This window comes from Stegodyphus dumicola, chromosome X2 (genome assembly GCF_044657685.1).
Source record: "Stegodyphus dumicola isolate Sdum_Otavi_A_Nest chromosome X2, ASM4465768v1".
Taxonomy (NCBI): Eukaryota; Metazoa; Arthropoda; class Arachnida; order Araneae; family Eresidae; genus Stegodyphus; species Stegodyphus dumicola.
This window is the reverse complement of record NC_140781.1, coordinates 79,856,278-79,870,613: the sequence shown is the minus strand read 5'-3', so window position 1 is coordinate 79,870,613 and position 14,336 is coordinate 79,856,278. Positions and strand designations below refer to the sequence as shown.

General features: G+C 34.2%; 1 protein-coding gene across 2 annotated transcripts in view; it reads right to left on the bottom strand.

The window, feature by feature from the left end:
* LOC118183995 (BTB/POZ domain-containing protein KCTD3) overlaps positions 1 to 14,336 on the bottom strand; it is a 213,992-nt gene that overhangs the window by 186,048 nt on the left and 13,608 nt on the right. For both annotated transcript variants that reach the window (XM_085809348.1, XM_085809349.1), the window contains exon 2: positions 13,701 to 13,754. In XM_085809348.1, coding sequence (XP_085665474.1) covers positions 13,701 to 13,754 — 54 coding nt within the window. The remainder of the gene's footprint in view (positions 1 to 13,700; positions 13,755 to 14,336) is intronic.

The following is a 14,336-nucleotide window of genomic DNA, read 5'->3' as shown; positions in this document are numbered from 1 at the left end:
TTTTAATAATTTAAATTTTGTTAATAAAATATAACAAAATAAAATCTGTGATTATGTGGCTATTATTTTTTCCATATATATTTATTTGAGGAAAGCCAAAATTTTTATTATTTTACAGAATTTTTAAGAAAAATATAAGGATAAAATTTTTTAAATAATTCTGATTACTACCTTTGCTTTCCTCTCGTAATGTGCCTCAAGTTAGAGCAATTAGACAACAAATTTAAGTCATGTGATCTTTTTTTCCCCCAAGTTTTTTTTTAGGCTTAGGAGTATAAATTGCTTATCCCCACAAGACATTGCATCTTCTTAGTATGCCATCCTAAGGCTCTGTTCAGATGATGGTATAAATGTCATAGACGCATAATCACAAGGGATAAAATGTGGGATTTCCATTCACACCTGCGAGAGAGGGTCTAAGCCATAGCCAATTAGAGAAGCTAAATTTGTGCATGCATGTATGTGTCTACAGCTTTCTCTCTCAATAAGTTTCATGTATATGCTCTGATTGGCCGACTCTTATATCAAGTCGGAACAAAGTTGAAAACTTCAAGCTTAATGCCCAAACTAGTTTTTGTGACATAGCAAGGTCTGACTACGAAGCGTTGTTAGTTGGGAATTATGACATTTATACAACGGCACAGACGCATATGCGCAATCATAAAGGTCTTGAGCGCACGCATGAACACCCATGCGCATGCGTCAACGCGGCGCATGCGCAGAAAGATTTTAGCTTTGAGGTCTGGATTATAGATCATTCCGGATTATGGGTGTCCGAATTAACGACTTTTGACTGTATTTATCTTTTATAAGTCTCTTGTTTATTTTTTTGTTTACTTCATTTCTTCTGAATAACAATTATATATTTGAGTTTTCTGGGTGTGAATAAGTATTTTTTAGCTTTATTGTATCAGTACAAATATTGTATTTTGAAATCTCTGTATTTGAATTTGTAGAATTTTTGTTATAAACTACATATATTTTGTAAATATTGTTTAATAATAAAGAGTTTGGTGAGGTGAATAAACATATGAAGGCAGAATTATTCCAAATTAATCTGGCCAACATTAATTATTGAAAATTCTAACTTGAATTTGCCGTTTAGCCATTTGGCTTCTCAGTGACATCTCTGAAGACCTTTCTTTCCATTTATTGCTGTAAACTGCGCTTGCAGTGAAGTATTGTGGTTTTACTCCTATGTAACATGAATGCCAGCCATTTCTGTGAGGAAGATCCCAAAATCACTACTTCTGTTGAAAGACTGGAGTATAAAGGGTCTAACTTATTCTTATGTTGTGGTACTATGGTATAAATCAAGTGTGATGTGTATATTAGTTTTCTCTTAGGATATCCTCTGTGAAGATACTGCTTCTGCAAAAAAGGTAATTCTACTAACCTTTTCAATTATCCATCTGCTGTTTCAGATTGAAACCAATTTCCTGCATCTGATTGATGTTTTTTGATTTATTCCTCATGCAATTTTGATCTGACATCATCTTCTAAATATTAGTAGATATATATCTGCATTAGTGATAATCAGCTGTGAGCACATAGTGCACCATCTGCAACTCATTTAGGTATAAACTATGCTAGTGATTATAATGTGCCTTGCTTTTTCCCATATGCCATACGTTGCATGAAATTTTGTTATATGAATCTACCTTCCCCTGAGGAATTTCTGTGATCTTTCTAGTATGTATGGTCAAGAATTAGGCTTGTGATATACTGTCATGATTTTGCCCACATGTTCCCTGAATATACTACCATTTCCTTAGGAAGACAAGAAGAATACTGTTGTAGGTTCTAAGACTAACTATGGTTTGGAACTATGTTTATAATGAATTATTGGGATTCTGCACATGTAATGTGGATGCAATTCTATTTCCATTTAGAAGATTTTCTGCAAAGGCAATGCTTTAGCTGTGAGATAATTCTGTTTTGGAAATAAAACTGATATTTATTTAGATCTGTGGTATTTATAAGGCAGTTTATCAATAGCAGGTAGCATCTTGCCTCTTTGCTTTGATCAGGGCCTGTGCAACCAGTGGTAGTCAAAATATTTAGAATTTAGATAATAGTGCATAGCAAAATTTTATAATTTAGCAGAGGGCACTGAGCAGCAGAATTTAGAGGCAAAAAAATTTTCAGAACTTACGAAGACATCAGCCAGCAGAATTTAGGATATGCAGAGATTGCACTGAGTGGCAATAGTGCCATATGTTACATTTGCTATCTGCATTATTAATTTGTGAAACAATTTCAGCTGTTTGAAAATGCATTTTTCTGTTAGAAATTTGTATTTCTTGTAATTTCTCTTTTTTTGGGGGGGGGGGTATGTGATGTGCTCTGTTGTCGAGAATATGGTGTCAAAAATATTTTATCATATTTTATTTTTTTTTCAGGTGTAAATTTTGTGCATGATTTGGCTTTCATTGAGACGTCTCTGGGTAAGGAGTTACTAAGAAAGAGAAACTTACATGCAGGTTGAAGCATGCAGTGTCAAATGTATAAGGAATATAAAAGATGCTGTATATTAGTATAAGTTTGAATAACCATAATAAAAAAATTTCTTGAAAATTGTGTTTTTTCTGTGAGTTATTAAAATTGGAAATAATTAATTACAATATTTATGAAAATTTTTGAAAATAAAAATACAAGTAGTATTTAAAAAGTACTGCAAAACTCATTTTTAAGTAGAAAAATTATTCTCAGATGAAATCCTTTCGATTATGCAAAGGGACTATTTTAGCATTTGAAAGGTTCATTTGAACTCAACAACTGAAACTAACGTATCCCCAGTTCATTGATACCAACCATTTTGTTGGTATCAATGAACCCACTACTTTCTAAAAGCATTTCTGTCAATTACTAAGGGCTAATGAACAGGTGTTGAATTCTCAAGATGAATGTTGCCGAAACAGAAAAAAGTTTACTTCAGAACATTTTGCAGTAGCTCAAACAAAGTCACGGACCTGATCTACACTGTAGTCAGGGAGAAAGTATTCCCCTTCCTTTTCTTTCAAAAGCTGAGTTTCCACAACGCACAATGGGAGGCCGTTGCTAAAAGCTGTGGAACCAGTTTTATAGCTATTTTTAGCAACTCGTGAGCTGTTTTTCAGATAACACAGTAAATCTCGGGGAGGGAGGATTTGAAATCATGATCACTGCCGGTACGGCAGAATTTAGGTACAGCAAAATTGTAAAATTCAGCGAAGCATCAAGCAATAAAATTTTAGAATTTTGGGGGAAGGGCACTTGACAACAGAATTTATTGCATACAAAGTCAGCAAAATGCATAGCTCCGTACCTAATTCATGATACAGCAGTATTCATTACCAATAGCAAACTTGTTTGAGGATAAGTTCGAAAAATGTTTTTTAGTTGTTACCTAAAATCGGTAAACAATAATCTTTGAAAGATTATTCGATTATATCGCTACTAATACGGAAAAATTTGAATAGCAATCAGAAGCCGTATCTCTAGGGTCTTCACGTCACGATTTATTTTTATTTGTTTGAATATAATAGTTAGATCTCTCTTTCTACAAGTATGTATCTTCGTACGTATAAAGTATCAAAAATAATAAAAGTAATTAATAAATTTTCTCTAGTTGCCCTGAAAAATACATCTGAATATAAAGATAAGAAAGACATCAGTAAATTGCTGTTATTTGCTGATCATAATGGTAATCAACCGTACGTGATCACATATACCGTCTTCAAAACTTTGATTTTTATCAAGCTTCATATAAATACTAGGTTTTTGTTAGTCACGTAACTAGGCATCTTAAATTTAAGATGACAGATGAAATAACACTAGTTCTGAATTAGCTCACTCAGGAAGTAAAATTTTCTCCTTCCCGTCAATATAGCGTATTTATAGCTCCCAATTATGGCGATCACCAACTAAATATGTTATGGATTAGAAGCCTATTGCACTCCATAAGTTTTTCTTTATTTGCTTTATGTGCATGCATGCTTGGTTGAGGAAGAAATTAAAAAGCCCTTTTTTTTTTTTTTTTTTACTTAGATTATTCGAATGTATACGCAAGACATTTATTTGTTGAGCTGTAATTATAATTTGGAACGTGGTGCTAGAGCCGGTGGAGCCGAACCGAATGCCAGTTTGTTTAGAGTTATAGAGTTTGATTACGCCAAAGCAGGTGAATTTGGAAAACACCAAAATCGGTCATGCATCCAACTCGTTCATCGAGGCTTGAACTCCAGATGAACTACCAGTGTTCGGCGGCTCGCTTGCTAGAATTTAGGGAGGAACTGATTGTTAGAATTGCGTTAGGCTCTTTGAATGTAGCAAAGCCACGAGGGTTACCTTCTTAAGATGGCAGGCTTTCGTGGAGGAATTTTCTGAAGGCTTAGATTAGGTTATTATGGCAAAGCACAGTAGGATGCCTTCATGTTGAACTTTCTTAGAGAAATTGGCTTTCCATACACGTTACACATGGAGAAAATTATGAAAATGTCTATGCAGCCGGCCCGTTAACCTTGATTCGAATCCAGGTCGGAACTACCAGTGTTCAGCGATTTAATTCCTCTACCGCGGGAGGGCCTAATTGTTGAAGGGAACTGGCTTGTATTCATGTTACACACGGTGAAAACAAACAATGCAACCAGCTGATTCGTCTGGCATCGAACACAAACCAGTTCGAACTTCCAGTATTCAGTAGTATTAACCACTCGGCCACTGGTGGCGTGTGGTAGGAGCCACAGATAATGTAGTGAGTAGCAAAAATCCCTAATAGTGGCCCTGGTTACTAGTAGGATTGTAAGTATATTGGTAATCATGCAATCTACAGCAAGGAAATTTCGGAGCTTAATTGCAAAGTCAAATGCGACACTCCGATAAACGTGGTATATGTAGAGATGGAAAAATTTATTATTTAAAATACTTGTATTTATTAGTAAACATTTTATAAAAATTTATTCTTAATTTAGCGTTTAAGAATTCTAAGAGAGTTATCTGAGTATTTTTTCTTCCTCTGGTAATCCAATAAAATTGAGTAAATTTATGTTCTGTAATATCTTTGCGTGTTATATGCATAGTTTTTTTTTTCGTTCAAAGTTAGACAAGTTTACACAAACAATACAGGTCGAAAAGGGAGCTGGTCTGCGCCCGGTGAGCCTGTCGGCAGCGTCGCAAAGCGTAATTTGACTAACGAAAAGATCATGCTTTGGATCTGGTGAGATTGCCGTGGTATTATCCATAAAAATGGTTGGTGTTGGTGTATTTAATTATGGCAAAGCACACTAGGGCTATCTGTCTAAGGGTAGGGATGCCTTCGTGGAAACTGGCTCGTATACACGTTACTCAAGGGGAAAACCACGAAAACTCCCATGCAGCCAGCCCATTCGCGGGATTCGAACCTTAGACCGAACTACCAGTGTTCAGCGACTTTACCGCTCGGCCGCTGGTGGGCCCCATAAAAATGAATCTCTCCATTAGTCGCACTATGCATCACATAAACGTCAGCTGTGCGCCGCATGAGCTGACTCAAGCAGATAAGGTCAGACGTGTTCGAGCCTGTACTATTCTTCTCGAATATCAACGCAAAATTAAAGTTCTGGACCAGATAGTCACTTGTGTTGAAAAATAAATTTATTTTAACAACATAGGTAAAAAATTTAGTTGATCTGCGCCCGTGAGTCCGTTGGCAGCATCGTAAAGCGCAATTTGACTAACAAAGAGATCATTCTTTTGTATTTGGTGGGATTGCCGTGTTATTAATCACAAATAGTATATGGAAAAAGGTAAAACCCTTGACACTAAAGGATACAACGAGATGCCAGTGCATGTTGACGCTGCTATCAAGGAAAAGAGTCGAATTGAGTTCCGGCGCAGAAAGGTAACGTTCCATCAAGATAATACCATACGTGTCTGCATTCACCGGCTGGCATCTGTACGGACTCGAAAGGGATCTTTCACCACACCCACCATATAACCCCGACATCGCACGTTCGGACTTCTACCTTTTTTTCACACTTGCAGCTACATCTTGCTGGTCCTATCTTCACTTCTGCACAAGACATCGAAATGAGGTTGACCTGTGTTTGGACTCGGGCCACCAAGTTTTCGGGCCGAAGGTTTTGAAAAACTACCAAAACATTGGCAGAAAAGCATAGATTTTTGGTAGTGATTACTACCCGCACTAAAAGTACTGATGGTTTTTTTTTTTTTTTTTTTCCTAACTTTATGAAGAACGTTCGTGTTTAAAATTTTCGTTACAACCATTAAATTCTGTAATTTATGAATTCCTTCCCACTTATGTATTTATCAGCTGTACTTATTTTATGCATTTCAGTATCAGGTGAAATCTTTAAACTAATCGTTCATTATAACACTTTATGTTGTTTTCATTCAAAGCTGAACTCAGATAATATGCCAAGGTTGAACTACCAGTAATAGGCGACTTTAGCGCTCGCCCGCTAGAATTTAGAGAGGAACTGAGTGCTAGAATTGGGTTAGGCTCTTTGAATATAGCAAAGCCACGAGGTGGCAGATAGCAGATGCCTTCGTGGAGGAAGTTTCTGAAGGCTTAGTTTAGTTTATAGCAAAGCTCCCCATACACGTTACACACGGGGAAGATTATGAAAACGCCCATGTAGCCAGCCCGTTCGCCTTGATTCGAACCCAGGTCGGAACTACCAGTGTTCAGCGATTTAACCGCTTGGGCGCGGGTCAGCCTAATTGCTGAAGGAAACTGGCTCGTATTCATGTTGCACAACAGGAAAACAAACCATGCAGCCAGCTGCTTCGCCGAGATCGAACCGAAACCAGGTCTAACTTCCAGTAATCAATATTCTTAACCACTCAGCCACTGGCGGCGCGTGGCAGAAGTAAGAGCCACAGATATTGTAGTGAGCAGCAAAAACCTCTAATACTGGCTCTGGTTACTAGTAGGATTATATATCGGTAATCATCCAATCGACAGCAATGAAATTTCGGAGCATAATTGTGAAGTTAAATATGACACTCCGATAAACGTGATAAAGATGGAAAAATTTTAAAAAAAGGAAACTTACTATGCAAATACATGTATTAGCAAACATTTTATAAAATTTATTCTTAATTTAGCGTTTATGAATTCTCAGAAAATTATCTCATCGGATTATTTTTTTCTCCTCTGGTAATCCAATATAATTGAGTAAATGTATATGCTGTTAATATCTTTGCCTGTTATGTACATAGTTTTTTTTTTTTCGTTCAAAGTTAGATAAAACTGAACGTACGTTACACTGAAATTACTTTGTCTAGAAAGTAAGCCGCTTGCATAGAAACAGATGTGGGGATTCATTTTTAGAAGACATGAGATCACTTTCAGTAAAGTAATGTTATAAAATTTTGAATTTGAAATAATCGTACTTCGTTTTTAGTAGCGCAAAATGATAAAGATTTAATGAGAATATAGCAAAGCATCTTTTTAGAAATGCTGTTATAATTTTGCTATTTTATTTTTTTATGGTAGGTCAAGGAAAAAGGCAGGCTGCTAAATACGGTAACAGCACATTGCTCTGTTTCATATATAGCGAATCCGCTCTGAAATGAGGCACGAAGCAGTAAAGTAGCTGAACACCAGTAGCTCGGTCCAACTGGCTGCGCTTTCGTGGTTTTACCCTGTGTAACGTGTATAGGAGTCAATTCCCCTTAGAAAGTCTTCCACGAAGGCATCCTTTTCCTTAGGCAGATAGATCGTACCAGTGTTTATGTTATCAACAGTACTGGTTATTTTCAAAAATGATCATCCTAGAAAGGTGATTGCCAAAAAGTATTCACTTCGCTTATTTATACATTATGCATGAATATACTCTTTTTAGTCAATCTAACATATATAAATTACTAATGCTTAAAACAAATTCAATTTTCAATATTCTGTTTCCTATTTGTTCCTGTTCAATGAAACAAATTCATTCACAGCAAATCCAAATGCGTCGCTACAGGAAGATGATAAACCAGCTCAGTACGTAATTACAGTTGCATCCGGAAAAGAGTACATATACATATAAATATATAATATATATATATACGATATACAATATATATATATATATAAATATTATCGTTTTTTAGGATGTATCTATAATATGTATCATTTTACTTTAGTAAAATATAATATTCAATTTTGTAATTTAGGAATTTCTTCCCCCTTATCATGTATTATCAGCTTGTACTTTACCCCTTCAATTATCAGCTGTATTTTATAAACCTGAAACACAGAATCGCAATTTGATTTTATGCATTTCAGTATCAAGTGAAATCTTGAAACTGATTGTTCATTATAACACTTTATGTAGTTTTCATTCAAAGCGGATCTCAGATAATGTGCCGTGTACTAGAAAAATTTGATAATGATTTATCCACTTTTGAAATAAAAAAATAATAGTTAGGAGTGTTATACGATTTTATAATACAAGTAAAAAATATATATAAAGCTTTGGAAAGTGCTAACACATATTTATGGAATATTATGGATGGATAAGTAAATGGAATATTATGTGCATGCTATATATGTATACACATATCATCAAGTATAAATTCATTTATATATAATTTTTATGTCGCGATGAAATTACCGAAATGCTTAAAAATCTAGTTATTTTTAAAAACTGTTTTCTTCTGCAGAATAACGGCAAATTATGAAACATTACGCAACATTGAAAAGCGTGATGAACAAATTTTGCGAAAAGAAATAGCGACTGCTGCACGTATCTCATAGATATCTTTCATTCAACACAAAAGTGGAAAAGTTCTATTCCTGTTCAAAACATACCCTGCAGTCTGAGTCACAGACGGAAGAAATGACAGCAGGTCCTTTTGTTCAACTGAGGGGATGTGTTTAAGTGTTTTATGGCTTACTCACTTTCCCGCCAAACGAGTACAAAGAAACGGAAGTGTCGTTGCCATAGTAACCGGGCTGTAGGAAGTCTTACAGATTTGAGTCTTTAGCGCTCAACGTTCGTAGCGCCATCTGTTGTTAAAAATCGACATGAGAAAGGGGTATTAAACGCTCTTAATGAAAGAGTTAGAAGTGTGTAATTTAACGTTAGAAAGTTTTTAGACTTTAAAGACTTAATCAAGGTCATTTAAAAACCTTTAGCTTACGACTATTTAAAGTCTGGTCGGGAGTTATGTAAGGATTATGTTAATTTTATTAACAGTTAAATTTTGAGTTAAACTTCCTTTCCTATCGATTCTTAATTTCAACTTGCCACTTCTGGCCAGAACGTAGTTTTAGAATCATGTCTAAATGTTAATGAGGAAGAGCAGCCTGTATCCATGAAGTTCTAGATACCAGATATTCTGGTTGCAGGCATTCGCCTTTTTCGCTCGGCCGTAACTTAGGTACTTGATACCTTTGCAGCCAATTAGCATTAAGGGGCCAACTCTGTTAGAATTTTGATAGGTTCAGCTATATCTCTTTAGTTAAGATTAGTTTAGTTTAATTCTTAGTCTCTTAAGTTCAAGCCCAAGCATCGGTTTTATTGTACAACCCTAAGATGGAGTTTTGTTAAAATTTAATTGGAATAATAAAGGGTTATTTCCCCCTTCTTACTTGTTGTTTCCTGCACACAAACTCAAGCGATTATTCGCTTACTAGTTTTTAAGACTCTTCGCTTTCAACTGCAACTTAGAATCACACAATGGGGAATCCTACAAGTATCATATTGCTCTACAATAACAAAATAGAAATTTGTTTTATACTGCATAAAATATAATTTTTTAAGTCTATATCAAAAACATTTTGATTTCATATTGAAATACAACACATGGTTTTACAAGATTTTCGACCGACTGTAAAATTCATGATGTTTTCTTCACATTCCTTTTCAAGAACTCTGAACTTTCCGAATGGCTGATACTCCAAATTAATGACACTGGGAAAACATGTGTCAACAATATTTCAAGGACTTTACAAACTTATCTTTTAGAGACTTTTAAATTCAACTTTAATTTCATTTCTGATTTCAAAATTGTATAATATTTCATAATTAAATTTATAAATTATATTTTGTTTTTATATTATTAAATTATATTTTGTTATTATGTTATGTTTGATAATTGTTATTATGTTTTTCTACATTCAAATATGAGAAAGTTCATGAAACAAATGACAAGGCATAATGAAACCTAAATGCTATGTCCTTGAAGCACTTCAATTATTCTCTCATTACAATTGTAAATATTCTACAAAATTTCTCTTCCTCTGCTAACACTAATGCTTCTTAAAATGCTTTTTTCTTGTGAAGCCTTTTTCTCTTTGAATGTGGGGAGGGGAATATATAAAGTATAAAATGTGAAACAAAATTATTAAATTTAATTGGAATCCATTGGCAAAAGGATATTAAATTCATAATTTAATTAAAGACATCCCCGCTTTAAAGATATGCTTTGTACCATTTTGTATCGCTCTGCAGCATGTTAAGTCATTATTTCTCTGCTAGTTTTTGCACTGTAAGATCGTTAGCCTAATTGTTGCTCCGAAATAACACAAAGACCTTTCAGCCATAAATACAACCACAGTGAATACGCATTACTTTTTCTCCCCTGTTGCTGCTTGAAGAAATGACGTCAGAAAACTAGAAGAAATTTTAATTATTTAGAAATTTCATCATATAATTCACTACATGATGAAAGTAGTGCAGAAGGTCATATGGTGGAAGAAATAAAAAGCTCTGCCTATAAAACTGGTGATTCATATTCTGAGAGCATGTAATCTGAACAACAGTGAATTTATCACAACGGACCTTGGCCCACCAGCGGCCGAGCGGTAAAGTCGCTGAACACTGGTAGTCTGGTCTGAGGTTCAAATCCCACGAACAGGCTGGCTGCATGATTGTTTTTGTGGTTTTCCCCATATGTAATGTGTATACAAGCCAGTTCCCCTTAGAAAGTCCTCCACGAAGGCATCCTTCCCCTTAGGCAGACAGCACTGGAGGCTTGGCCATAATTAAATAACCTAACCTAACACAACGGACCTTGTACTGATAAAACATGGATGAAAATAAAAGGAGAAAACTCTAAAAGTGCCACTCCCATGAACACTGTTTTCAAGGAAATACTGGTCTTACTGTAAAAGAGTGTAAGGAAACAGTCCTCTTGGGGTTTTCTGTTTATTCTTCGATGCACTGATATTGAGATTTATTCAATCATATACTGAAATTTATGGAAAACATGAGAATCTAGACTTTATCATTGCACTTGGTGAGTTGGAAAAAAAATTTACTTGTAAATCGGTGCTTTATATAAATTGAAACAATTACATATACAGAATGGTGTTCTATCACAAGTTGAATCGAAAATATTTTGAACTAATTATGACACATAAGAGATTATATGAGATCTCAAAGCACAGGCAAAGAACAGAAATGGATAAGGTACACCGGTTAGAGTTGACTTTAGGATACCCCTTGTATTAGCGTGAAGTTGTTGTTTCCTTTATCGCCAAGTTGTTGTCTCTTTTATGACAACCTGAGTATTTGTATATTATGGAAATCCTATTATGATGTAATTGGTTGCAGTAAATTTGAATCATGGAAAAAAATTTGGAAAGTGTGTGTCGGATTTTGGGTAAGGGCTTGTGTGCATTGGATAAGCATATTGTTATTTTGTGGTTTACATGGTAAATTGGCTCAATGTGATAAGATTAATTTGAAGTTTCTGTAGGATTTGCAACGAAAGGGAAAAAGCATTAATTGACTGGTGTGTAAATGAAGATTTACTTAGTAGCCATTATTAAGTGCCCTGTTTCGAGGAAGGAAATGCATATAAATGAACATCAGATATTTTTTACTCTTATTTTTGTCAATTTATGTGGTGATACCAGCATACAGATTCTAGTTCAGATAATTTTAAAAAAGTGTTTAGATGCTGTTAAGAAATTTTGTTTGACTGAAGACGCGTAAATACGTAAATAAGGTAAGTGGATATTTCCTTTGTGTAGTGCTAAGATGAATTTCCTTTTTCATGTTATTTCATTGTTTGATTTAAAATGTAGTTTATTCAGATTATATATTTTTTATTAGCTGTTTCTTTGACTTTTCAAGTGAATATAGTTCGATGAGTATATGAACAAAGTCAAGAGAGTGCACAAAGCCATTTTTGTGCAATTCTGGGATTTTTTTTAAGTGAAAATAGGTTGATGTGTACATGGATACCGAGTTTGCGCAATTCTTTGTCTTGGTTATTTCAGCTTTGCGTAGCGGTGATTTTTACATAAGCCAAAATAACAAGGTCAAAGAATTGCACAAACTCGGTATCCATGTACCACCAAAAATCGCCAAGTTTTTCCAAGGGGTACCCATAAATATACTTTTACCGCTTCACCTAACATCTGAAATTTTGAATAACAAATCGCTAAAAGATATGCAATCCAAATTTTGATCTCGCAACAGATGAATATCTGCTTCCTTGTAACTACTTCATTCAGCACCAAACAGAATCAAATGAAAATAAATCTTTTGTTAAATATATTACTTATGATAAAGTACGCTACAGATCTTATTCTGAATTGAAATCTACAGTTGTAAACTGTACATCGGGTTGACAATGCGGTGCCCATGAAGCAATTTTAAAATGTTTACGATTCAAATATATAAATTCTACATTTTAGATATTTGGACAACAAAGATGTTATTGTAATGTATAATTTTAGCAAATCTCTTCTCTTAAACATTTTAAAAATTGCAAGAATTGGACAATAAAACTTTCGACAAAATCTGAATCTGCGACATCTGGATAACAACTACATGACCAACTGAACGAATTTTCAACTGCTTTACGCATCTGATTCCTGAATTATTTTCTGCCTCTATTACCCTCATATACTCTAACCAATCACGGATTGCTATGGTTAAATCTGTAACCTCTGTTCATACATAATGGTTTATGAATAGAGTACCTATTTTCTTTTTAAATTAAAAAATACAGATAAGATTACCTTCACAATAATTGGTATTAAGAGAATCAGTTCATTTCAGCTGATTGTCATGCACTGCAACTTATTTTAATTGCACAACAGTTTGCAGTTTTCTTGCCTGGCTAGCAGCATTGATGAACAACATGCTACAGCAACATTTTCTAATAAAACACTTTTGCAATAACAAAACAAATTGTTAGAATATTACAACTTTTACAATCTACGATAATGAACTCAATTTCAATATATATTTACTATTATTATTACTTTATATCTCTTTTTATTACTGTAACCTCTTACACTTTTCACTGTGCCCGCTGAACTCCCACGTTTCTGATAAATAATCTTGTAAAAACAAAACGGTTGGTGACCCCTGCTGTCAGAATTTTTTGAACCTGATGAAATAACATATTTGTATAAAATGAAAGAATTACTGTATTTTTGAGTTGTTGTACAAGGAAACATGAAAAAAATACAGGCTCTCACAAAAAAATGCTTTTGCTTTTAAGTTATTTTCATTTTTTATACTATTTTTTCAGTGAAATACAATTGATAAAATGCATGAAATTGATGCTGAATATTTATTCATGCTAATAAATTGGTTATTATGTCAAGATTAAAATAAAAGTTTTTTTCCAATAGTGTCCAAACATAAATATGACTGCTACCATTCTAGATAAGCAAATTTCTTGGTACTTTTGGTGTTAGAAGCTTGTATTTAAATGCACTTTTGAAAAGAAACCTTTGTTAAACTAAGAATTTAACAACCTACCTGGTAAAAAAAGAATCTGGAACCCATGTCAGAGTTTGTCTTGATGTTGCTAATCTAAAACAAGAAACTGTGATATATTTGAATTTATATTAAGAACGAGCAATGAAACTTCAAAAAACATGTGACAATTTCTTCAAATTTAAAATAATAAGTAGTTTTGTTTTTATTAAGGATATCTTGCACTAATAAAGTATACCTGGTACTTATGTATTAACGCAACCAGGCCAAAATCCGCATAAATCGCCAAATTTGGCGACCCTACTTACGGCAACCCTACGTGTTATACGTAGTTTTTCATAAAGAAATTACTTTTCTTACTGGTTAGATTGAATGAACTGAAATACTTTAACTATGGGTATTTGGGATCTGCCTGCAAGTGAAAAAGATGTTCTTGATTTGTTGCAGGGATATGTAATTATACCGAACGAATGTACTTGTAAAAATTCTCATAAAATGAAACTGTATTTTGGAAAGCAAATCTTCTGGAAATGTAATGTCAAAGAGTGCAATCAACATTTGGGTGTGAGAACCGGACATTGGTTTGAAGGTAGCCGAATTTCATTTGTGACAGCAGTGCGCTTCATTTATTGTTGGTGTAAAGAGTTAACCTCAATTAAATTTTGTGCAGAAGAGATG